General features: G+C 37.8%; 2 protein-coding genes across 9 annotated transcripts in view; one reads left to right on the top strand and one right to left on the bottom strand.

Moving 5' to 3' along the window:
• The window catches only part of LOC138916597 (olfactory receptor 4A5-like), a 102514-nt gene that overhangs the window by 49312 nt on the left and 26526 nt on the right, over positions 1–26676 (bottom strand). Inside the window, exons 2-3 of the mRNA XM_070229530.1 lie at positions 10932–11017; positions 4844–4921 (exon numbers count right to left, since the gene is read on the bottom strand). The gene's annotated coding sequence lies outside the window, so the exon portion shown is untranslated. The remainder of the gene's footprint in view (positions 1–4843; positions 4922–10931; positions 11018–26676) is intronic.
• The window catches only part of LOC138916588 (ubiquitin carboxyl-terminal hydrolase 25-like), a 157965-nt gene that overhangs the window by 111386 nt on the left and 19903 nt on the right, over positions 1–26676 (top strand). The window contains exons 4-6 of one of the 8 annotated variants that reach the window (XR_011423877.1): positions 13246–13367; positions 19890–20096; positions 23869–24149. The exons of 1 other annotated variant lie outside the window; for it this stretch is intronic. Coding sequence is in view for 5 of the 7 variants with exons in the window: in XM_070229514.1 (XP_070085615.1) it covers positions 13246–13367; positions 17689–17832 (266 nt within the window). In the remaining 2 variants the exon portion in view is untranslated. Of the gene's footprint in view, positions 1–13245; positions 13368–17688; positions 18198–19889; positions 20110–23868; positions 24150–26676 lie in introns of those variants that run through there. 6 more of the 8 variants (XR_011423876.1, XM_070229517.1, XM_070229519.1 and 3 more) reach the window with 6 other exon arrangements.

Genomic DNA, 26676 nt, shown 5'->3' with positions numbered 1-26676 from the left:
GCCCCTGGCAGTGGCTTTTTCATCTTTGGAGCACAGCAGTGGCAGTGGTTTTTTTTTATAATTCAGTAGTTTCATCAGTGATTCCTAATTTGCTGGCATCTTGATTCTGGCAGAGGTCAGATTAGGAGGCCCAGATCAATCCACACCTCCAGTTCTTCCAAGGATTTTACATAATTCCTTGATCTGAACCCTTTCCTGCTTAAAGTACCTAGAGTGATTTCAGTTCTTGAACTGAACTCTGACTAATACCATCAATTATAAAGTGATACCAAAATGCCAGAGAGCCAATGTTTCCATTTTCTTTTGAACTTTCCAGCTTATGTAGCCACACAGTAATCTGTAAAATTAAATATTCCGTGATTTTTTTCACGATTCATAAAAGTCTCCTTCCTTTATTTTTTAAATTAGTTATTTATTAATCATATCAGCAACTTCTCTCCCGCCTCATCACTCACATTTGGACTTTATATCTGGGACACCTGCCCCAGCATGGCTTGACAAGTGGTGTCTAGGTCTGGATCCTGGCTCTGAACTGGCAAACTCCAGGCCACTGAAGTGGAAAGTGAGAACTTAACTGCTGCACCACCAGGCCGGCCCATAATTGTTTAATTATTTTAAAACTAAAGAATAAATCAAGAAAATAAAAATTATAGTGTTATTATTCATTATGGTTTCCTTTTTTTCCAAACACATATATTAATGCAACTAAAAGTTTTAATTCATTGCTTTTTCTCCTTTTTATACTGTAGTTTACAACCTATTTAAAAAAATTGCATGTTCATATGATATCCCATAAAAGAAAAAAATGTCCTTGTCTGCATTTATTTTCTGGCTATCATTATGGGCTTTGGAACCCATTAAAAAATTCCAAAATTTTACTGAGCACTTATTATGTGTAAGGTGTTTTTTGGAACACTAAGAATGTGAATTGTGGTTCCTCAACAGCTGGGACCATATATTAACTATCCTTATATTCATCTCCTTAGTAAAATACAGTTAAGGAATACAACATTGCCCTTGTTTTTTGGAGCCTATGTGTCACTGGAGGTGGTACATATGTACCAGTAACTAAGATAAAATGAAGTATGTGAATATTTCAGACAGATGCTAGAGAATTTCAGGCGCCAGAGAAAGTGGGAGATCTTATAGTCAGGGTAATCACAACATATGACAAGGATGATTATTCAAGTTGCACCTTGAATAACTTACCATGAAGGAAAAGCTTTAATGGGGAAAGATGATGAGTTTGGGTGTGGATATGCTGAGTGACAGGAGACTCTTGAGTCCTGATCACGAATGGGGGGTTCTATCAGGTATTTTAAGTGCTAGTGAATTAGATTTTTAGCTAGAACCTGGAACCATTTTTTGAGACACCTAAAAGAATGGACAATTTATTCAGCATTCCTTCACTTAGAAAGTATAGAATATTGTAGAATTGATATCAAATGCACAACAATATGGCCTAGGGTTTTGTTTTTGTTTGTTAAAGTGGGCTTAGTTTGCTCTACCATTCTCTGTATAAAAATAGGCAGAATTTCCTTCTCCCTTTGGCAAGGCACTATGAAAAGGAGATCAGAGATGTGGAGAAGAGAAGCCACCCACAGAGCTATGGTCACTGCGAACTCTTTATGGCACAGCAAAGTCTCCGAGGAGAAGAGATGGTAACAAACTGAGAAATGTGACTGAGACAGTGGGCAACATCAGTCTTCTCTTATTTCTAGCTGACATCTCTTTTGAGATCTAGCACTGGGCTTGTACTGTTGTCCCTGAGTAACAATGGATTGAAATTTGTGTACGGAAGGCTTTTAGGCTATTCTGCCTAAATATGTGTATAGTATTATTCAGGTTCAATTTTCATAAAACAGCCAAGACACTGACACCAAAACCATAGGCTCGGTCTGCGCATTTGGTTTCTCTGATTGCCAAGATTGTGAATACTTTTGAAGTTGAACACCTTTACAAAAGTGTGCCTCTTGCACATCCCTCTGACCTACTCCTTCCCATAGCTTGTTTCAGTCTACTCCTAGAATTGCGAGATTCTTGAAGGCATTTGAACTTGTGACTTCTGAAAACTACTGTGTTAGTTTTCAATAATAGCTTGTCCATTTTTCTAACAATAATAAAGAGAGCGTGTTAAAGGAGTCTGACATCTATGTGGGCCTGAAAGTCTTGGTAGGGCAAAGGGTTAAGTAATTTACTCACAAGGAATATTTCCTTTCCTCCAGTTTATTTTGGACAATTAAAAACAAAATATGGGAACTTAAAACAATCAGTATTCAAAACCTGATGTCAAAGTATCCCCAAGTAGCCACTGCTGGTTCCACTGGCATTCAGAAATCAGACAGAAATAGCTTCTTGTTAATTGCAAATAGATCTCCTGTCTTAGATTTGTGGGACTTGTATATGTCTATGATATGCCACTTCACCTATTCAAACTCCAGTTTTATCTGTAAAAGAGACCTGAAATGAAGAATTCCTATCACATGGCTGTTGTGGGTCTTAAAAGAGCTAACATGAGAAGATGATTGAGTCTCATTAGTCACTCAATTAAAAAACATTCTAAATACGTCATCATAATGCAAGCTAAATTATTCAAAACTGCAATTGACTCATTTTGAAAGACAAAGTTGATTTAAAACTTCTATTTGTATAATTTAAATAAGATACTATCTCTTTAAACACTACTAAATTTTTATAAAATTCTCTAGTTGTTCTTTCCTTTTTGGCACTAGGTTCAATTAAATTTTCATTAAACATTTGAAAAAATGAAGGTATGAAAAGTTTTCTACTTAGATTTGAATTTGTGACGGGAAAAATTTTGTATTAAAAAGTCTACAAATTTCTAATTGCCAATTCTTTCTTTTGAGACAAATTTTCTATTTTAATTTGCCCTTGCTCTTTAAAGTTTATTTTCTTAAGTCATTTTGTGGTTAGTTTGCTTTGAACATATTTTAGACATTTCACAATTTCTATATGGAAAAGCAGGAATTTTCTTATGTCTAGTTAATATCTGATTTCCAGAAAATCTGATGATAAAGTGGGCCCCTATTTAACATTCGTGAATTTAAACATGCCAATTGAAATGGGGGAACAGATCAAACAATTCAGATAACTTCATCTTTCTCTGTCCTTCAGAAGTACCAAAACATACTTTTGCCTAGATTTTGAATATTTGAACAAAACACTTTATGGTTCAAATCCTTAGATAATTGCATCAATTTAGTGTAGGAGGGAACCTGAGGGAGAAGAAAAGCAAAGAACGTGTGGATACACTCCAAAAATAACTTGAAACTTGTGAAAAAAACATTGCTTTACTCTAATATATGGCTCTTGGGAGTATAAATTCTTTCCACTGTTTATGGAAAACATTTTGGCAATACTTATCAAAATGTAAAATGTAGGTACTCTTCAACTCCAAAATTCTACTTCGAGATATTTCTTCTATGGATAAACTCTCATGTGTGAAATGATATATGTACGAAGATATTCTTATAACACTGTCCATGAAAGCAAAAGATTAGAACCAACCTAAATGTGTGCCAGTATGGATTTGGTAAGAAATCATTGACTGCACGTGTTTTATTAGGAGAAACAGTTTACTCTTAGCTAACAGTGCAGTCTCTGGAGCTGCCCTGCTTGGTTCTCCTCTTGCCTCCACCACTTGCTGCTGTGTGGGCAAATGAGTTAGCCTCTCTTTACTTCCATTTATGCCTCTGGAAAATGGGATGATAATAGTACCTCTTCAGTGGATTTTTGTGAGGATTAAGTTAGTGCAGAGAGGGTTAAACATGTGCAGTATTTGGCACAGCGCCAGCACAGAGGAAACATTTAACAAATACAGTAGATCCTCTGCCTTGCTAAAAGCATATGTGGCGGGGGACACAAAGAAAATAATGACATGCTAGTCGTCAGTGCTTTCATGGAGGACACAGAGAAGGGAGCCATTAATGTTGTCTGAGATGTAAACACGTACCTGTTAATGCAGATGATCCTACGATATAGATAATTTACACGTAGATCATGGGAGGGTTAACTTTACCCATGACACTCTATAGATGGAAAAACAAATAATTCAAATATTTATGTCCATAATTAGTACATGATAGTGTGTTAATATTCAATTTGATTTGTTATCTATTCTCATTTGGACTATCGCCCAAGTCCTTAAGAAGTGAAATCTGTGATAAAGAGTAAATCCAATAAAGGTTGGATCACCAATATTTTTACAGGAAACTATGGGAGTCGATGCTGCCAGATGACCAGGATACCATGCTAATGGGGAAAGAATATTTTACCCCACTGGAGTAAGTAGGAAATGTCACAATATCATAGGGATAAGAGAAAACTATTTCACAGAGACAGTGACAGATAGTGGTGACAGCTGTGTTATGGGCATTCCCAGGGCAGCATCAGGTCATCAGAAACATAAGAAGTCATCACTTGGGGGTGGCTAACAAAGAGACCTGTAGCGAGAAAACCCAGAGGAACGTGGAATAGGAAGGTAAGTGAGGTGCCCAAGAATCTTTCTATGATCCCCTTGGACCAGATATTTGAGCAATCGAAGTTGGAGGCACAGAACAATTGTTAGGTATATTGTCTGAAAAACCTGTCAAAATCATCTGTTTAGATTTCTGAAACATCAGGAAAAGACAGGATTGTACCAACCTGGGTAGGTCCTTGCCTGCGTGTCCTGAGATCCTCACCCCCAGAAGCATAGTATATTTTATTTCTTTAACATTATTGAACTTTTCTATCTGGATAGTTACTTTGCTTAATGGGATATAGGAAAAATTTGCTGATGATATGAGAAAAAGGAAGAACGATTTTTAATCTTACAACTCACTTGATTTTTGTCCTTGTACCTGCATAATTAGGCTGTCAGATGTCTTTAAGGATAATAAAGATTTTCAAACGTAGTACCCTGAAAGCAGAGAAAACAAAATATTAATCATGGTAATTATGCGTGAATGCAAACAGGTCTGGTAGAGACTCTGGAAGTTTTTTGCTGGCAGAAATTCCTGAAGGAACAATAGAAACTTGAAGGTTTAAAATAGCAGACATCGTTTCTCCTTTCTTAAACCAATCAACAATTTAGTGGAAATAAAGATGTAGAAAGGGAAATGTCAACTTTAATGAAATGATGAAACCCTTTAGCTCTGAAACTTAGTACACATGTATGAAGTAGGGTGATTGGGTGCAGGGAAAATTTGATCCGAGCAAAAGAGGAAAGCAAGAAGAGATAAAGAGGATATGTTATGAAATTATCAGCTGGTTTTAGAAAAGAGAAAGAAGGACAAGGTCAAATAAACAAATAAATACCTGCTCTTATAAAATTGAAAGTCTCCGTTCATCTCGAGCTCCTTGCCACAAAAAGTTCAACGGTCTCTGCTGTTAATATTGGCATTTATTCCTGTGATATGCAATTGTTTTCATTTCGTTGTGTAGAGTCAGGTGCACCTACTTCTCCAAAATCAAAGGCCCTTTGCTCGCACCAACTAACTTGGTATCTACAGGCTGCTGTTGCAAGTTTCTGTGAAGCCTGTTTGAAGAGATGCCATCTTTGTGGCATCCTTGGGGTTGTCTTAGTGTTTACAGTATAAACCTTTAACATATCATAATGTTGCTTAAAGTGTTATTACACCACTTCATGCATAGCGTGAAAACTTTCCAATAGTATATTTCACTTCTGCTCTCCTAGCCTTTGCGCTCTTGTGGCCATACATTTTGCTTTTCTACACTTCATGGAACACCGTACTACATACAACGTTTAATGGAATAACTTGCAACAATTTACAAAAAAATGAGAAACCACTTTATGAATTATATGGAATATTTTCCAATATATACTATTAGAAAAAAGAAAGCTGAAGAACAATATCTTGCCTCTGTGTGTGTGTGTGTGTGTGTACACAGGTATATTTACATATATGCTTATAGAGAAAAAGATCCTGGAAAGAGACGTAAGAGTTCAGTACCTGGTAATAGTTTCTGTGGGGAAAGGAATCAGGGCATTTGTACTTTTTACTTTTTGTATCTCATTTATGCATTATCTAGTAAAGCGAACAAGTAAATCAGTGAATGGGGGTAGACAGAGAGGGACTACACTGGAAAGGGAAGCATTGCTGCAAGTCTGCTGCCGCCAGCCACTTGGCTGCATCAATATCTGAGTGACAAGAATCGCAGATAAGGAACAGAGAGGAGAAGCAGATGCGGAGCCCTAGACGATGAGCTTGGTTTTATGAATATTACATTTGAAGACAGAGCTTCAGAGATAGGAATCTAGAGCGTTAAAGAGAAAGGTATGGGTTTAAGATAAATATTTTAAAATCACACACGTACAGACATCAATTGAAACATGACGGTCGGTGAAGAAGTTCCGCTAAACTGAATATGGAGTGAGGGAGGAAGATAAAGGGAGGACTGAACACAGAAACAAATTCAGGGCTGAGGAGACTAAATGGCTGAGAGTTTCGCTCTGCATCTCCTATCTCTAGGTCCAGGGATCCTACTACATTTCAAGTATACATTCATGTAAATATAAATATATTTACTATAGATGTTGCTTTCAAACTTTCATAGATACGTTTTATACATATTTGTGTGTATGTATATTTATATGTGTACATAAATATATATATTTGTGTGTCTATATATTCTTTTCATACCTTTTACTTAACACCAGGATACTATAAAAAAGCCAACTCTTTATTTCCTCTCCATGAACAGATTGTGAAGCTTGTGGCCAAGGACATGACCAGGAGTGTCATTCAGCTTGAAAATACTGACAACCGAAAACTAGTGAGAGGTTCTAAGGTCAGCCTCCACAATAGGAATAATTTGAACCTTTTAAAGATAGCCATACTGCTTGTTATCTGGGTCAACTAGAAAAGGCATATTGGCCAAAGATTTGTCATAATTTAAGAATTCAGCATGGCATCTCCCACCCACTTTCACCTCAAAATAAATGGATTTTTCCTGTGGTGTAACCTTTCTTTTTCTGCAAAAAGGAGAAGAAATGGAAGAGAACATGAATTAGCTTCTTGTAGAAATTGGAACCAGTGGCTTTTCATTAAAATGAATCTGGCTTGTTCTCTACCAATTGCCTAAATACAGAGTGGGAAGCCAAAACGCAGAGGTATTTGCTTAAGGCTTGCAAATAATTTTGCTGATCTCAATGTTAAAATTTAAGATTAAAATCTTTACAAACCACAATTTAATTCAATAAGCCCAGAAAGTGACTAAAGTCAATGATTGTACTGAGATTGTGTATATTCCCCAGAGGTTAATTTTGTCAGAAATAAGAAAGCTGCCTAGCCTATTTTTAAAGAGCCAAATTGTGTTTTAGACTTTTACGTTTAGTGTCTCTTAGCAACCCACAGAATATGTACACCTGAGAAAAGAGGAGAATCACACTGTTGCATGCTACATTTTATGGAAATGTTAAGTTTATGATCTCCCATTATACTTCTGGATGAGATATTCCCTCTCCAAAATGTAATAAAGCAGCTTAATTGTATTGTATTTCGTGGAAGAAAGGTACTTTGAGGTTTTCTTTGGTTTACAGAATTTACGTAATACTTTAGAGGAATAAATCAAAGATTTCAGTACATAGCTGGTACAAAGTTTTCACCACAGAGTTTATATATAATTGTAGATTATAAGGAGGCATTTATAAAGATGAGAATGTCTGTGTTACTTATGTAATTTCATATTTAGAGCTAACAATTTTTAGGGAAATTAAATATTCTGGGACTAGACATCATATATGTGTGTAAATCAATTCGTTATACATTTACTGAGCATCTCCTGTGTGCCATCCACTGTGCAAAGAACTAAAGAGATCCAGATAAAAATGGCAGTTTCTGTCATCAATGTACTAACATTCTAAGGGATAAAACAAACTAAAAAAAGAAATCATACAATGTAATGAGAGAAATAACAAAAGATGTGTACTGGGATATCATATCTATTGCAGTATAAAGACACGACATATGCAGGCCTAAATGGATAACTTGTGTATAGAAAATACATTATTTTGAGCTACTCTGCTCTAAACAGGCCAGCCCTGGTGTCTAGTGGTTAAGATCTGGCACTCTCATTGCCACAGTTTGGGTTCATTTCTGGTCAGGGAACCACACCACCTGTCTGTCGGTTGTCACACTGTGACAGCTATGTGTGGCTGGGATGCTGCAAGCTATGCCACTGGTATTTCAAATACCAGCAGGGTCACTCATGGTGGACGGGTTTCAGCAGAGCTTCCAGACTAAGGCTAGGAAGAAGGACCTGGTCACTCACTTCTGAAAACATTGGCCATGAAACCCTGTGGACAGCAGGGGAGCATTGTCTGATACAGCATGGGAAGATGCGAGGATGGTGCCAAAAATAGCGGGCAGGGTTTGGCTCTGCTGACCACAAGGTCACTAAGAGTGGAAATCAACTCTCGGGTGCGAACAAACCCTAAACGGATACAACACATAAACATTTACAAGTAAGAGGGGGAAAACCTCCATGTTTATCTTGAATCCTACTTAATAGATATTTGGTAAAATAGATACTTTTTCCCCAAGTAGTTTGTTTGTCGGGTTATTGTTGATATTGCAGTGTATTTTTTGCATGCTTTACTTTGGCTATGAAATGTGCAAAATTATGTTATAAAAATATGTTTCTCACATGGGAAAACAGAATATATACCTGAAACTGAGCAGCTTTTTTTTTTTTATGACGAACTTAGAGTCAAAAAATTAATTTACCTGATTTCTTTCTTCTCTGATTTATTTAATGCTACCTTGGTCTCCTTGAGGAAGACAATGTGACTGAACTATTCTTATTGTCAGAGAATTCTTTTTCTGTTTTAAAAACTTGTCTATGGTATGAGTTGTTGACTTAAGCTGATTTCTTTCCTGTCTCCACCTCTTTTGTCGTCATTTATATATTATGCTTAAAGCATTTTTTAAAAAGTTTTCTCATATCTTCTCAGAAAGCCCTTGTAAATATTAAAATAATAAATCGTCTAGCCAAAAGAATCTTGTGAACCATCTCCATGTTTTCCAACATATTGTTTACTGTTCTTTGCCTTGGAATAAGCAAGATAAATGTGAATAGCTGAGAATTGTGAAAAAGACAAGTTAAATCCACGTATAATGCTAAAAATTAGTTCAGTCCATGTGTAATACTAGTAACTATAGCAAGTCATGAACAAGATTAGTCATTGACTTCTTAAGATTTTTCTAGGTTACAAGTAATGTTCTCCCAGTTGCTTCCTGCCGGCAAAAGCAGAGCTTGGTGCTCCACTCATAATTTTGCTCAGTTATCTGTTGCTTGCATACATACTCAGGTTTCCGCTTGCCTCATTCTAGACAGTAGGTTTAGGGCTTGAAGCCTTAAATCTGCCCATCCACTGTTGTTCCGTGGAGATGATGGCTCACTTTCACGTCATTCCCTCTAGACAGCTTTTCATTTACGATAAACAAGGCTCCAGGAAAATCTCTCATAGCTGTCTCCTCCTTTCTATTTCTACTTCTGCCACATCCACTGTCTTGGTTCAGACCATCTTCTCTATCTGGACTAGTCCATTAGTCTTCCTACCTCTACACGTGCTCAACATTTTTCTTCTGGCATCCTAAGCAAACAAGACATTCTCAAATCTCCTGTTGAATCCTTCACTTAAAAAAGAGGTCTGCAAGAGGTTGAAATGTGATCATTTTCAAAGGAAGGACAGCGTGAACAGAAAGAACTGTGCAGCCAACGAGTGATGAAGCCAAAGTGTAGGGAAGAAGTGTCTGTTCCCCAGAGTATAGAATGTTAGCATCATTTCAGAAACACCCAACATGGCCATGCTTTTATGCTTTGCTGTCCAAAGTTATGAGGAGCCATAGGGAAGGAACATTACACGTTGATATAAAAATTCTCATTTTGGGGACACACTAATCACCTTTATTGACTTTTGTCTTCTTCACTTGACTACTGCCCAATGTTTGTTGTGCAAAAGATTGAATCCTGCTGGATCTTCATCGTCTAAAGTTTTGCTTGGATCCCAAGAGTTCTCCACTATCACTTGGACTGACCTCAGAAAATCTCGCTATTGACTCTCCCCATTTATATCTGACAATTGGCTGGAGTCTGACTGATGAAGACATCAAAGATGTTGACATGATTGGTGAAGATAGATGCTGCCTTTTCCCACAGGACTAATTCATTAGAGATGAGTTTAGCAGTGGGTATTGTCTTACACTGACAACTTTTCCATCTTTGTGTAATCTCATAACATGAGAAAATCAGACAGCAAGTATATGGATATTGAAGATCCTACAGAAATATAAATAAAAAGTCCAATGTGTAAAAAAAAAAAAAAGAGGTCTGCATTTCCATCAGGTACTTCCTCAGGATTCCTGACAACTGCCCTGAAGGGAGGGGGGAGGGGGGAGGGGGTGGGGTGGGGGAAGAGATAAGAGGTGTTTCTGGCAATGAGCAGCCAGATTTGCATTAGAAAGTCTTTCATTACCACTGCATTTGTGGTTTTGGACAAAACTAGGAGGAGGGATGCCCTAGGGAGGGAGGAAAAGGCAGCCCTGGCTCTGGGGATAAAGGTTTGCTACAGCACTGAACAGAGACGTTCAAAATCTCTGTTGTGACAATGAGAGGAGGAAGAAGACAGGACTGTGATTCTGCCAAAGCAGGCACGGGGCCAGGCCTGGGAACCTGTGTACCCGAAGAGGCTGACCTACAGGGAGTAAATAATGGAGTTTCACTTCTGTACAGGCATATGAAGATACGGTGGGTCTGGTTCCAGACCACTGCAATAAAGCAAATATTGGAATAAAGCGAGTCACACTAATTTTTTGGTTTCCCAGTGCACATAAAAGTTGTGTTTACACTATATTGTAGGCTATTAAGTGTGCAATAGCATTATGTGTAAAAAAAAAATTACATACCTTGATTAAAAAATACTTTATTGCTAAAAAGTGCTAACCATCATCTGAGCCTTCAGGGAGTTGCAATCCTTTTGCTGATGGAGAGTCTGGTGAAAAAAAAAAAGCAATATCTTTGAAGTACAATAAAACGAGGCACACCTCCACTTTGATCCCAGCTAATTTAGATGGAGCTTTGATATGGGATAAAAGTTAAAAGAGGCAGTGAAAACTACCAAACTAACAACTCAGTTCTAAGCTTGGAATCCCTATGTACGTTGAGGTGGCCCTGCTTCTTGGGTATGGGGACTAGAGGCAGTGATAACCCACATTCCCCTTCTCTTCTCCTCTCACTTGTCTCTTCCTTTCTCCATCTCTCCTTTTCTTTCTTTTTCATTTATTTTTATTAAGTAGATATAAAGTAAAATTTATACCACATATAATATATAAATTATAACAATACAAACACCCATGAACTCACCATCCAGTTGAAAGTGGAGAATACTGTATTATTTTGAAGTTCTCTGTGTGCTCCTCCCCCAAACCCTCCATAGAGGTAATAGCTGTAAGAGTTATGTTTACCATTCTCATGCTTTTCTTTATGGCTTTCCTATATGTTTGTAATCCTAAACACTAAATTGTTTAGTTCTGCATTCTTCTTTTTTTCTTGTTGAGGAAGATTAGCCCTGAGCTAACACCTGCTGCCAGTCTTTCTCTCTCTCATTTTTTTTTTTTTTTGCTTGAGGAAGATTAGCCCTGAGCTAACATCTGTACCAATCCTCCTCTACTTTATATGTGGGTTGCTGCCACAGCATGTCTGATGAGTAGCATAGGTCTGCACCCAGGATCCGAACCCACAAACCTGGGCTGATGAAGCAGAGGGTGCCAAACTTAACCACTATGCCATGGGGCTGGCCCTAGTTCTACATTCTTAAATTATTTATTCATTTATTTATTTATTTACTTATTTATTTATTTTGCTGAGGGATGATTCACCCTGAGCTAACATCTGTGCCAATCCTCCTCTTTGCATGTGAGCTGCCACCACAACATGGCTACTGAAAGACAAGTGGTGTATGTCTGTACCCAGGTACCAAACCTGGGCTGCCAAAGCAGAGCTTACTAAACTTAACCACTAGGCCACTGGGACTGGCCCTGCATTCTTAAGTTTTATGTAACAACATCATGCTGTATGCATTCTTTTGCAGTTTTCTCTTTTCCCTCCAACTGATATTCTTAAAATGCATCCCTGCTGTTGCTTGTTACTATCATTTTATTTTCATTGTTGGATGGCACTGTGCTGTGATAGATAAATGGGTTGCTTGTAGTTTCTTTTTGCTATTACAAACAGAGCTTCTGGGAGTATTTTGGTGCATATTTCTTGGTCCATATATATAGAAAAGTTTCTCTAGGGTATAAACGTAGGAGTGCAATTGCTTTGCCATACATAGGATAGACACGTCTTCAATTCTAGATGTAGCCAAATGGTTTCCAGAGTGACACTATCGCCTTACACTCCCACCTGCTGTGTAGAAATGTTTTGGTGTTCCACATCATTGATGGCACTTGACAGTCTTGGTCTTAAAAATTTCCAATCTGGCAAACATGAAATGATATCCCACTGTGGATTTTCCATGAATGGTAATGCTGTTGAACATCCTTTACATGTTTATTCATCTTTGGGATTTCTTTTTCTCTGAAGTGTCTTTTTAAGTCTTTATCTCATTTTTTCTGCAGAGTTTTCTCTTTTTAAATTTGCTTTGCAAGAGATCTCTGCTGTTGAAATATATTCATTGCAATTATCTTCTCCCAGTTTGTGACCTAGATCTTTACTCATGTTGCAGCCTCTTTTGATGAACATTCTAGAATTTCATGTAGTCAAATTTACCAATATTTTCCTGTACTTTTTTTTCTTGGTTAAGAAATCTTTCTATGCCTTTTGCTTTCCTCTGATGTAGTCTCTACAGAAGTCAAAATATAATGACCGATACCTGAAATTTATATAATGTTATAAACCAATGTCACCTTAGTAAAAAAATAAATAAATAAAGGAAATTCTTCGATAGCCTAAGAATATAAAGATATTTTTGATAGTGTTTTCTATGTCTTGTAGTCTTTCTTTAATACGCTTTTTATTGTAGAATAATTTTAGCTTTACTGAGAAGTTTCAACAACAGAACAGAGAATCCCTATATATCCCTCCCTCGTTCCCACCCTTGGTTAATGTCTTATATTACAATGACACATTTGTCAAAGCTAAGAAACCATTAGTACATTACCATTAATTGAACTCCAGATTTTATTCGGAATTCGCCAGTTTTTTCTCTTTCTGTTGTAGGATGCAGCCCTGGGAAAGATTGTGTTTCTTTGTCACTTCTCTCCAGTCTCCATTGGTCTGTGACAATTTCTCAGTCTTTCCTTGTTTTCCTTGACTGTGGCAGTCCTGAGGAATGCTCCCAGGTATGCAGTAGAAGGGCCTTGAATCTAAATTTTTGGATGTTTTTCTAGTGATTAGAGGGGCGTTAAGGGCTTTTTGAAAAAATACCATATAGCTCAAGTGCTCTTCTCACCCAAGAATATCAAGGGGCACATGATATCTACAGAACATCAATGGGGATATTAACCATAATCACTTGGTTAAGCACAACCGTCAGATTTCTCCACTGTAAATACTCTAGTCCTTGGAAACAAGTCACCACATCTGGCCTACCCACAAGGAAGCATAGTGGCGGTGATTAAGCTCTATCTCCTGGAGGGAGGAGTGTCTATATGTGTTAAATGGAATACTTCTGTAAGGAAGATATATCTCTTCTTCCTAATTTATTTATTTATGCAATCATTTATCTTTATTTGTGTATATATTCATGTACATTTACATTGTATTTTGGGTTAGTCATCATTTTTCATTCACTTTTAACTCTTTGTCTATCTGGAGTTGATATTTTAATATGGTGTGAGGTAGGGGACTAGTTTTATTCTTTTATATACAGATAATTGTTTCAGCACCTTTATAGAAAAATCCATCCCCCCAACAAACACACACTTATCTACAAGGGCAGTCTATTCATGAAAAGGTTCTGTTTAAAATAATCTTGCTGGGGCCAGCCTGGTGGCGCAGCAGTTAAGTGTGCACGTTCTGCTTTGGTGGCCTGGGGTTTGCCGGTTCGGATCCCAGGTGCGGACATGGCACTGCTTGGTACGCCACACTGTGGTAGGCACCCCACATATAAAGTAGAGGAAAATGGGCACAGATGTTAGCTCAGGGCCAGTCTTTCTCAGCAAAAAGAGGAGGATTGGCAGCAGTTAGCTCAGGGCTAATCTTCCTCAAAAAATAAAATAGGGTAAAAAAATAAAGAAACAAAATAAAATAAAGTAATCTTGTCAATTTAATAATTAAAGAATTATACTGATTTAATTGTCAAATATTGAACTTTTCAAGTTTAATATTTTTTTCTTATCTTGACCTATTTGCTATGTTGTGTATTCCTTGTGGATGTTAACTGTTTATAGCAAATATCAATTAAAAATCTCTTAAGAATACTTGGAATTTTTTTTAAAGCCAAAGTAAAACATTCAAGGTAATAATAGCTACTGTTGATTAGATGTTTCGTGTGGGCTGTATGCGAGAGATTTACCTGTATTCTTTCGTTTGGTTCTCATAGCATTCTTGTGAAATAGCTGCTCTCCAGATTACGCAGGTGAGAAAACTAGGGTTCACACAGAACAAATAACTCACTTCAGATCACAGCTAATCAGGGGGTAAAGTAGATTCAAACCTGAGTGTGACTTCAAAGTTAGTTCTTAGTTGACTTCTTCCAGATGCTAATAGAAGGATTCTGCTTGCTTTACAACATAATTCTTTTGACTCAACCAAATTTTCAATGAACCATTAGTGTAAACATTACAAGAAACATTTACTGGTTAAGGTAGGTTGTGCTATATATTTCTCAACTGCTATTGATTATGAACAGTAGTAGTTTCAAACTGAAATTGATGCACAATTTAAAAGCCAAAACGGCAATAGAAACATTAAACTGTGCTTGAGAGAGAAGTGTGACCACTTATAAATGAAACTATTAGGAAGAATGCAATTTACAAGCCTACTTAAGCTATTAAAATTATTTTTAGGGAAAGCAATAGACCAAGTGAAACCAGCAAGTACTCCTTGCTATTAAAACCAGGGAGAATTAAGACGAGACTGGAAAAGAAGATGGGAAACTAATTTATAAGAGCAATTTAACATTTTCAAGGTAATAAGAAACACTTACTCCTTTAATAGATGTTTGATTTTGAATTTTACTATGCAGGGCACATTTTATTTTAAAAGGAGCCATAAAAAATTTAAGTAAAGGACCATAATTCCTGGCCAAGGATGTGTGTTGCTGGTAAATCCCATGATGAGCAAAAATCTGATTGGCTAGACCAAATTCTTATAGAACATAGGAAGCTGGATGAGAACATTAAAATGCTAGTCACTGAAAATAAAAGTATTGGAAGGCATTGGCTTCCAAAACAAACCTGAGTTGACAGGGTTAGAATATTCTGCCAACAGGTAGCAGCTCTTATAAATCACTCATCTCGACTGTTCAGGAAGCACGGCGATGACCTTGTTCTGGACAGCCATATTCTTTCCCCAAAGTTTTGTACTATGCAGATTACTCATCTTTAGAAATTATTAACCCACCTTTCACTGGCTTAGAATTTTGTATACTGTATTTCTGTTTTTGTAATTCTTTCTTTTAGGATTATTAACTAAACAATACAGATGTTATAAGTTAGATCCTTAAAAAAATTAAAATTGTTACATAAATTTAAATTCTTAAAACCAAGGATGCTAAAATCACAGGTGGTAAGGTGTTACTTTTTTGGCCCTTGTCCCCAAAGTCATATGAAATCAGACAACAGGTTTATAGGCAATTACCTGGATAGTGATGTCTATAAATCAAGTAGAATAGAAATTATCCGAAAATGCTTTGCAAATTTCCTGGGGCAGTTCTAGATGTTGGAATTGATGGGTGGGTGTGGTAAGTAAAATAATAAACCTCCAAATATGTCCAGATTTTATTCCGGGAATCCGTAAATATTAAATGGCAAAAGGGAATTGAGACATGACTTGATAAGGACCTTCAGATGGGGAGGTTATCCTGGATTATCTGCCTGGGCCCAATGTAGTCACAAGGCTAAAGAGGGAAGCGAGAGAGTCAGAGGCAGGCAGAGAAGCAGATGTGCCCACCGAGCAGAGGCCAGATGGCTACCATATTGGTTTGAAGATGCAGAAAAAAGCCAGCAGCCAAGAAATGCCTCTAAAAGCTGGAAATGTCTGGGAAACAGATTCTCCTCTGGAGCCTCTAAAAAAATGCAGCCCTGAGCGCATCTTGATTTCAGCCCAGTGAGACTCATGTCAGGCGTCTACTCTACGCAACCGGAGGATAACAAATAGATGTTGTTTCAAGGCACCACATCTGTGGTAATTTGTTACAGCAACAATAGAAAACTGAGATGAAGGGCACAGGAATATATTTCACAGAAATAAGTAATTCTTTTTAAAAAAGAAGCAGAACCCTGTGATACAGGAGAAAGTGAGCAATAAAGATTTCCAGGGAAATAATCACAATTCTCTTCAAACCAGAACAGCAGAGCACACTTCTCTCTGGTTCTAAAACTCTAGTTACAAATGCTTACATATGCTCTGTTTCAGATTCCGCAAAATCTTTAAATATCTTTGGTTCCATTTTACAATGAAACTCATCTTAGCAGAAAGAAAAAAGAGTTCGTGCATTCAAACATTTACTGAGCGTCTAAACATTATAATACTGGGGATAACAACATAAATAAGACAGTGTCCTTTATTCCCTTATTTTGAGGCATACAATCTAGCATGACTTTTTCTTTTTGGACCATGACTCGTAGTAGAAAACACATTTTCTATTGCAACTCAGTATATCTACCTTTCTAAGGTTGAACCAAAGCTTGATACACTCTAATATTTTCTATTCTCATCTAGTCTATTTCACTAGAAAATGCTATGTAGGAATTGTTGAATTTTGAAAAACATTAGTTTGAAAAACACTAGTTTCGTAAGTTAGACATGTAGAGAAATAGCTGAACGTGTCATATGCTGTAACAGCTGACAATGACAACCATGGTAATTACAAGAACAGTAATAGCTAACATTTGAATGCTTACTCTGTTCATTGTTTTAAGAGCATATTCAACATTTGAAGTGTCCTAACCAGGTAATCAGACTTCAGAGACAGTGACATAAAACCTTCAACTATCCTTACGGAAACTACACGAGAGAATTTTTAACTCGCATAAGAAACATCGAAAATGATTTTTAAAAATAGTAAAACGAGTTGTGCTTGAGTTATGTGATTGGATAAGGGCAGCGAACAGGCACCAACGCCCACTTAGGAACGTGGCGTCAGGGGGTGACAAGTCTAGTAGCAGCTAACGTCTTTGGAGGAGCACACAAGCTCTGTTTGGCTGTGCAGCTCCATTTCAGAGAGGATGCTGCTGCTTGACCCAATCTGCTTTCGGAATGTCTTAACAGCCTTGGTACCCCAAGCTTGTAAGCACAGTTTACATGACTATTCGTGCTTTCTTGTTAGTAAATGTTAGACAGGACTTGATGTAAACCTCGTTTTCATTATTAACATGCTGTGGAGTGGCAAGGTAGTGTGGGAGATGATCTCAGCCAACACCTACCTCTAATCACTGAGAGCAGTCAAGATTTGCCCTGAGAAGCTGATGATTAAATGGTCAATTTGGCTTCTTTCAGTTTCCCAACAGACTCTACATTCTGTTGCAAGGAACTTGCACTTCATTTCTTAGCTGGGATCTCTCAAAGAGAAGCACGCTGTCAGAAGCACGTCAATGGAATTTAGTACTCTGCGTTTTCAACGAGCACCCCTCCCATCCATAAACACTGAAGCGTGAGGATGCTGGTTGACAGGCCGGGAACTACTGCTCAAGTGCAGGGGTTCTATGATCAGATGTGCTGCGGCCTTACCGCCTGTCTCCCTCCCAAGCCCCAGACTGGGAAGGCAGTGTGTCCCGATCATTGCTCTGAAGACTATGGCATGTTCCCTTTCCATCACACCTGGAATTCTTCTCCTTGCTTACTCTTTTCCTCTCAGCCTGTTTGGCCTAAAATGTCTCCCAGTTCTGGTAGTATCATAAGGACAGAGGAGTAGAGAATGGGCGTGAAAGAGCTCAGAAATGTTACTGTCAGTCATTTGTTATTTATTATTTTAACTCTTGCATCTTTTAAGAAAGGCCAGAAGGCAGTGTCAACAGTCGGTGCTGAAAACATGCTTAATATATTTTGGTTCCACTCTTTGATCTCATTCCTCAGATTCCCTTCTGTGCCAACCACAATTACCTTCCTTCACGTTAGCCCTTCTCTCCATTCCTCCCCTGTCATCAGAGAATGCCTGAGTGACTCCTGTGTCCCCTGCAGTGTCGTGGAACTTGTAGAGTGGATACAAAAGAGCGACTGCTAGTGTGTCAAGTTTGTCCTTCTTAGAGGTCTGAGGTTTACGACAAGAAAAAGAGAGAGAGACAGAGAGAGAGGAAAAGAAGGAAGGGAAGAAGAAAGAAGAAAGAAGAATGAAGGAAGGAAAAAAAAAGCCCCTCGTGTCCTTAAAGAATAAAATGAATCCTCCTTCCCAAAGTGATGATTAAAAATTAAAAACAAACACAGCTTTATGATTCAAGACTGCTCCCCCCAGGTACTCCTGGGGGAATTCTCCTTCTCTCCTAATTTCTTTATCAGCATCACGTCTGAACCATGTGAAGATCAATAGTTATTTATTTTTTATTTATTTATTTATTTTAGGAAGATTAGCCCTGAGCTAATATCAGCTGCCAATCCTTCCCATTTTTTTTTTTTTTGCTGAGGAAGATTTGCCCTGAGCTAACATCTGTGCCCATCTTCCTCTACTTTATATGTGGGATGCCTGCCATAGCAGGGCTTGATGAGCGATGTGTAGGTCTGTGCCTGGGATCCTAAATGGTGAACTCCAGGCTGCCAAAGCAGAGGGTGTGAACTTAACCACTGTGCCACCAGGCTGGCCCCTATTTATTTATTTTTTTGGTAAGGGAGATTGGCCCTGAGCGAACATCTGTAGCCAATCTTCCTCTTCTTTTTTTCCACTTGAGGAAGAGTGGCCCTGAGCTAACTCCTGAGCCAATCCTCCTCTATTTTGTATGTGGGACGCCACCACAGCATGGTTTGATGAACAGTGTGCAGGTCTGCACCTGGGATCCAAACCTGTGAACCCCTGGTTGCTAAAGTGGAGTGTGAGAACATAACCTCTATGCCACTGGGCTGGCCTCAATAGTTATGTTTAATGCAGAATGGATTATCAGCAACATTTCAATCCCATCCCTCCCTCCCACAGACAGCACAGAGCTGCTTTTTCTCCTTCTATGAGTTATTCATGCTTAAGACACACAGAGCTTTCAGTGATAATCTCAGCTAAATTTACATAGAAAAACAATCTTATATACTGCTTTAAAATGTTTCCAATTTCAATTTCTAAACTCTCCGTATTGCCTACGGACAAGAATTCATCTCTCTGAGAGGACTTCCCTCATCCCTGGTCTTTGGAGGTATGCCTCAGAGTGCCCCGAGATCCTCTCCTTTAGAGCCATTATGAAAATTCTCTCTTTCTCTGCTTAGACCCAAATCAGGCACACAGTAGGTGTTATTACCTGCTGGATGAAAGAATAAGTGAATTATTGCTGCTACAGAGATTTATTTTCTCCCTTTTCTTTTTGACATCAAGGCATTTTCACAGAAATGGAAAAACATTATTTAATGTGAAAAGCCACTATTATGATCTATTATAATCTTCACTCCCAAATGGAAAGGAACAACTTGTCTTTCCGTCTACCGTCTAAATTGTGGGTAACGAGTTTCAGTTTCTAAATGTAATTGCTGTGCGGATCCTATTTTGTTTTTGGATCTCCCTGAAGCATTCCTCTAGCCTTCTACTTCGGAGTTTTGTTTGAAGAACATTCTTGTCAGTTGAGATTAAGATAACATTTCTACGAGAACACAAAAGCTGAGAAAGAAATCCAGTCACGCTGCCTGAGGAACCAGCTGTGCTCGTCCTTCTGTTTTCTCTTCCTTCTCCAGACAGAGTGGAGGCTGTGTCTCCAGGGAATGAAGTGAGTCAACAGGTACAGTTACTGGGTGAGTAAGGTGTGGCACATCATCCTCTCAAATACGGTAAACAGGGCAAAGCACTGGATAGAAGGCCAGCCTTCTATCATTCTAGTAAACGTTCTAGAAAAACTGTTTCCAACAAATATTTAGGGCGTAGGAAAGGCTTCTAATGCATTCTTTAGTCTCTTTGTCCATTTTCTTTTGATTTAGTGGACATCCAGAAAGGTAAATCTAATCAGAATGTACTTTCCACCAAAATGTCTAGAATTTTCTTGACTCTAAAATAACCAGAGGTCTTTGTAGAAATAGTCATATGAAATACTCATTTCATTCTGGATTCCTTTGTCCACATGCCTACTTTTTGCGGAAGTGACTTCAAGTTCAATCTGAGATCTGCTCATAAAGAAAATTCTTTCATCTTACAAACATTTGTGTGCGTGCAGTGAGGTAGTAAGTGTTAGGAAGAGTGGGGAACAAGGCAGAGAAAGTGGCTGCCTTCATGGCACTTTCATCCTAATGATTTTCTGTCTTAAAACATCACAGCCCAGAATTCTGAACAAGTTGCTTCTCAAATCCTGCTGTACTATAGTTTTCCAGTGCCTCCCAAATTCTCTCTCTCAGAAAGGGGTGAGACAACTTCATAAGGAACCGCCTGGGATGTTTATTAAAAGTCTGGATTCTCAGCCTGTTAAGCCCAGAGATTCCGTTTCAGTAGGCAGGACTGACCCAGGAATTTCTACTTTAAAAAAGTTTCAACTACTTTCGAAAAGTTTTGAAAAGTGGTCCTTTGGGGGGTGGGTAACACCCGAAAATCAGAAAAATTCTGTAATAAATCCAAGTGACTAAATGGTTAAAAACCATTTTTATTGTTGATTTGGTAAACACCTGAAGTCATGTTTGGGAGAAAATTATGAAAGAGAACTTACTCCAGTGCAGCAATGACCGTGACAAAGAGTCAGGACTAATGCCCCCGAGTAACTTGACTGCTGAGCTTTCTTCCAACTCACGCAGTGCAAAGTTAAAATAAATCACACAAAGGACTAAGAATTATATAAGCCTTGTGAATATAAAATGAACGCAAGCCTTTATTTCTAGTTAGACGCTGTAATACAGCATCTATCCTGTCTTTAACAGTTTGCATAGGGCTACAGAGAACATTTTCTGTATGAATAGGCACTATAAAAACATTCTATTGCTGTGTAATCTCATAATATATCTGACACATTGCCAGAGCCAAAGGCTAGGATGCAATCTAAGTAAGTTTGTCTCCTCCTTAGAATAGTCCGGTCTTTCAAAGGGATCTCTAACCAACGCCTTTGTGATCTTAGGTAGAAATTCGCCTTACAAACAGCCTATTACGGCTTCAAAAAATTTGAATGATAAAATTTGATGTTTGGCGTATTTTCCTTTCTTGAATTTCCATTACTGAAAATTAAGATTTGAGGATTCTTTCCAGAAACCTTTACATTTCTAAAGACAACAAATAAAATGATTACTTCTTCTTATCCCCTTCATGCCAACTGGCTGAAGTTTGACTTATTTTTTTCTTCGTTTTAGATTTGACACAGCCATTGCCAAATGAACAAAATGCCTCTTATGCTTATTCAGAAATACAGAATTCTTAAAGCAAGAGCAAAAAGAACTAAAAAGTTATTTATGTTGGGGCAATGAAAATATCCAAATAATGGATGGTGGTGATGGTTACACTACTTTGTGAATATCCCGAGGCACTGAGCTAACATCTGCCTCCAATCCTCCTCTTTTTGCTGAGGAAGATTGGCCCTGAGCTAACATCTGTGCCCACCTTCCTCTCTTTTATATGCTGGATGCCAACCACAGCATGGCTTGACAAGTGGTGTGTGTAGATCTGCACCTGGGAACCGGTGAACTCTGGGCTGCTGAAGTGGAACATGCAAACTTAATCCCTATGCCAAGGGGCTGGCCCCCTGTTTTTCTTATTTTTGTAATTTTTTACATTTGATTTCTACTTGCACTTTCAAATAAAATGATTCTTTACCTGAAATCTTAATTGAGGTCAAGGAAAACAGATTCTGAAATCAATTTCTTTTTTAGTCACCATGATTCATATTTCTTGGACATGCTGCATATGATTACCTAGAAATTTACCTTTGAGGATAGACAGTGTTCAAATTCATTTGTTCTGTTGTCACTTCACTTCCTAGTCATGTGTTGCTTAAATACAGGAAAGGTGCTGAGATATTCTGGAACTCTACCCTGCTGTTTGGGATTCCAGAGTTTTAGGAAAAGAGTTCAATTCAAAGATCTGATGATAGTTTGAGTCCATTGCATTGTGCTTTAATAATGCGTAGGTAAATGGGCTCCGAGGTTTAATCAAATACCTGGTGCAATGCATAAAGTTGGACAGCTACCTCATCTCTCTCTCTCTCTCTCTGTCTATCTCTCTCTGTCTCTCTCTCTCTCACACACATACATACAAACACACGGAGTGAGGACAGTAGAAATAAGCCAGTACTTTTAGCCAACAGTCTATCTGCAGATCCTGGTCAAAGTGATAAATTTCAAGAATGCATTGAAATAAACAAATTAGATTGTCCCATTTTCTATTTGGGTGGGTCACTTCTAATGCTTTTAACATTTAAAATGCCTGATGTTTGACATTGTCTAAATCAGAGTTAAGGCTGTGAGCAGGCTCCAGATGTTAACATGTTACAAGTTGGAGTTTTAAAAATATGTTTTAGAAAGAGTCATATAATAAAAAAAATAAATAATTTCTTTACAAGTTACCTGAGAACTAGGAATTCTAGGTAGGAGCTCCAGTCCAAAGATATAGAGACATTTAATCACTGTTTATAATTTAAATAAATTCTTGTTTGAATATACCCAGTCCTTTGGATCTGAAAGGAGTTTGGTTTTCCAGCATCCCCTGTTGAAAGCTAAAGTTCAGAGTTGATATCTCATTGGCTGAAATAAGCTGGAAGCAGCCGTGAGCCCCTGCGGAAAAATGGAGGATTGGAGGTCAAAAAGCTCCTACGTGGAAGAGAGAGATGTTAAAGCAGGATGTGGATCTGCACCTCACACAGCTTAAAATTCAGATGAATTAAAGAGTTAAAGTTAAAAAAAAAAACTTTAGAGTAAGAAAGTTGCCATAATTATTTTTCAGATACCTGGTTTGGAATGGCTCACACAAAAAGAAAAAGATACTGCTACCAAAAAATCACAAGTAAATGAAAAGATGTACAGGGAAAATAATCACCTCAGACGTGAGAGTTGCCATTTTTCACATTGATTTTTAAAAATCCAAGACATGAGATCTCAAAAACAGCAAATTTACAGAAGAATAAATGTCATATACCTCAGCCCCTGACCGAGTGACTTAATCACTGGGAAAAATGTACAACTGCAAAGTAATAATCTTGTATTTACAATAAGTGATTTAGAAAACAACCATGTGATACGAGGGGCCCCACTTTGTTCTCTGCTCCTTACCATTTTCCCAGTCAGTAAAATCATTTGGATCAGAGGTGGTTTCAAAAAGAGTGCTGATCGTTAATGAGCTATTTCTCAAAGGTCATTAGGACTGAGTTGGTAAACATCAGTGATTACTGGTGGCATGGCTGCCGTCACGTTTGCTGAAGCATAAACATATAGTTTTCCCAAAGACTTTGCATATTAAGTTTTCATTGGGATGTATTCTAAAGGGAACGTTCTCTATATGTCTGCATTATTCCGTGTAAATTGTGAGATAATTCCCAGGGGTTGACTTATTTTCTGGTGAATTTGTTTTTTGTTTTTCTTTTTCTGTAGTGTTTTTCCCCAACAACCTGTTTGGCTCCAAACAAAGAGAGTGAACAAAATATATGTGTGTGTCTACTTTTTCAACCTCTCCGTTAACCTCGTTACAGCTCCCTCTCTGCCTCGACTCCCCAAAGCTTGTCGTCCTAGCAACAGACCAGCATGTCAGTTTTCTCTCTGTTATCTAAATTACATATTGTCTGCTCACCAGCTATTATCTCTTACTCTAGTTAAGTCTAGGTTAATTAACTGTGTTCTCTTTTCCTAAAGAAATAAATCTCCATCACTCTGTTTTCCTGTTGTCTTAGTCATGACTTTAATCTTAGAGTAAAAGGGAACTATGGTTTGGAAGTATATATATTTTTCTCATAAATAAGCACAGATTGGGATTTACCTTAGACCACAATATCTCAGATTGAGGTCAGCAAACTGCTTCCCACAAATTCTGCCCATCTCGATGTCCATCTTCTAAGGGAGCACCCAGTCACATCTGCCTAAGTCTACACTGGGGTGTGATAATGTGTTTGCGCAAAGTGGAAGCTACGTCACTGCACAGCGAAGTTTTCAAAACACTTGAAATAGACAGTCTTGAGTCAGTCGGTACCTCTGTCCCACATTCTCACTGCAAATGGCTGCTTTATGCAAATGTTTCTAATACCAACCTGCAATAATTCAGCAATGATAAGTGGGCACTAAACATGCAACGAAGAAATTTGCTGCTTTTAATTTTAGCAATCAATAAAATAGAAAAATATTTAATGTCGATTTCACCAAAGCAATAATGTTAACCTGAACTTTAAATAAACACGACAGCTTTACTCATTTTTATGTGTTAGGTTGGCACTTGAAGATTGCTTGTTGGGTAAGTTGTCATTATTCTGAGCTAGAAAATTTGTGAAACTGTTCTGCTTCATATAATACACACATGTGAAGAGGCAATTCTTACGTTTGTAGGATTTATGTAAAAATCAGAGACAGATCAAACCCAGAACTAGATCTGAGGCTGCATCGTCTATTAAACCCAACGCCACCTGTCATTATTAATCATTAATTTGAATATTTAAAATGTTTTGTTTGGCTGTTCTTAACTTGAAATTTGTTTGGTTTATGGTTGACTATACGCTATAAATATAAAGTATTTATTCTTAGTTTTATTTGTGTTTGACATTATATCTAAATTATTTTAGTCTAAGCATTTTTTTAATTGGATCCAAATATTATTCAAGATTGAGAAAAAATGATATGTTTCTTCTCTTTCATTCTAAGGATTGTTCAGAAGAAATTTCAACTCAAGAGATAGTCTTGGGAAAAGTGGAAACATCCCACACATTCAAGCTGCACTAACACTGGTCTTAGCCAGATAAAATGTACATTTTTGAAAATAAACATTTTATTTGGTGATTTTCCAGTATCACAAAAGTAGATGATAGAAGCCAGTGATTCTTTTTTACTGCATATTTTCAAATGAAAAATATTAATCTTCATACCTGATTTTAGACAAGAACCGAAGCCTTGCATTATAAAATGCATCCACATGACTGCTATACCATATTTGTTTCTTAGAAACTTTCTTACTACGTGCAGAGATTCTCATCTGTTTTCCTTGTCTGCCTATAGTATATGTTTTCAAAATATACGCCATGTCAGGATGGTGCAATGTGATGATACTGATATACCCACTACTAATTACAATGCAGCAACTAAAACCTTGTCATTTTGTAGGGTTTAGCACCTTATAAAATACTTTCTCATACCTTACTTCTCACAGTGGTGTTTTGAAGAAGGCTCATCACCCTCAATTTACAAGTGAAGAAATGGAGGCAAAGAGGCTTATCCCAGATCATAGAGTTAGGGAGTAATGTAACAGAGGCAATTTTTAATTTGCCAGTTTTTTACAATTATTGCCTCTCCTCTCTACCTTGTTCCTTGGAACCGTTTTACAGCTCTCCCTCTGGACTTCCTGCCTCTGGTTTCTCTCCGGATCCAGATCATCCTTCACACAGCTACAAGAAAGATTTTCTTACAGAAATAAATTGGCTTCTGTCACTCTCTCATAAAGAGCCTCTGCTGCGTCTTTCTCTCTCTTTCTAAATTGTGGTGAGAAAGCAGCACAAGGTCTACCCTCTTAACAAATGTTTAAGTGTATAATACAGTATTGTTAACTATGGCACCATGTTGTACAGCAGATTTCTAGAACTTAATCATCTTGCATAACTAAAATTTTATGCCTGTTGAACAATTCCCCATTTCCCCCTCCCCCAGCCCCTGGCACCCACCACTCTATTATTTGCTTCTATGATTTGACTATTTTAGATATCTCATAGAAGTGGGACCATGCAGTATTTGTCCTTCTGTGACTGGCTGATATCACTTAGCATGATGTCCTCTAGGTTCATCCACATTGTTGCAGACGGCAGAGTTTCCTTCTTTTTTAAGGCTGAATACTATGCCATTGTATGTATATACCACATTTTCTTTATCCATTCATCTGTGATGGACATTTACGTGATTCCCAAGTCTTGGCTATTGTGAATAGCGCTGCAATGAACATGGTATCTCTTCAAGATCCTGATTTCAATTCTTTTGGATAAATACCCAGAAGCAGGATTGCTGGATCATATGGCAGTTCTATTTTAATTTTGTGTGTGTGTGTATGAGGAAGATTGGCCCTGAGCAAACATCTGTGCCAACCTTCCTCTACTTCGTATATGGGACATTGCCACAGCATGGCTTGATAAACAGTGTGTAGGTCCATGCCAAGGATCTGAACCTGTGAACCCCAAGCCACCAAAGCAGAGCATGTGGACTTAACCTCTACAC

Source organism: Equus caballus, chromosome 12 (assembly GCF_041296265.1).
Source record: "Equus caballus isolate H_3958 breed thoroughbred chromosome 12, TB-T2T, whole genome shotgun sequence".
NCBI lineage: Eukaryota > Metazoa > Chordata > Mammalia > Perissodactyla > Equidae > Equus > Equus caballus.
Note: the sequence above shows the minus strand (reverse complement) of the source record. Positions and strands in the feature narration are given on the sequence as shown.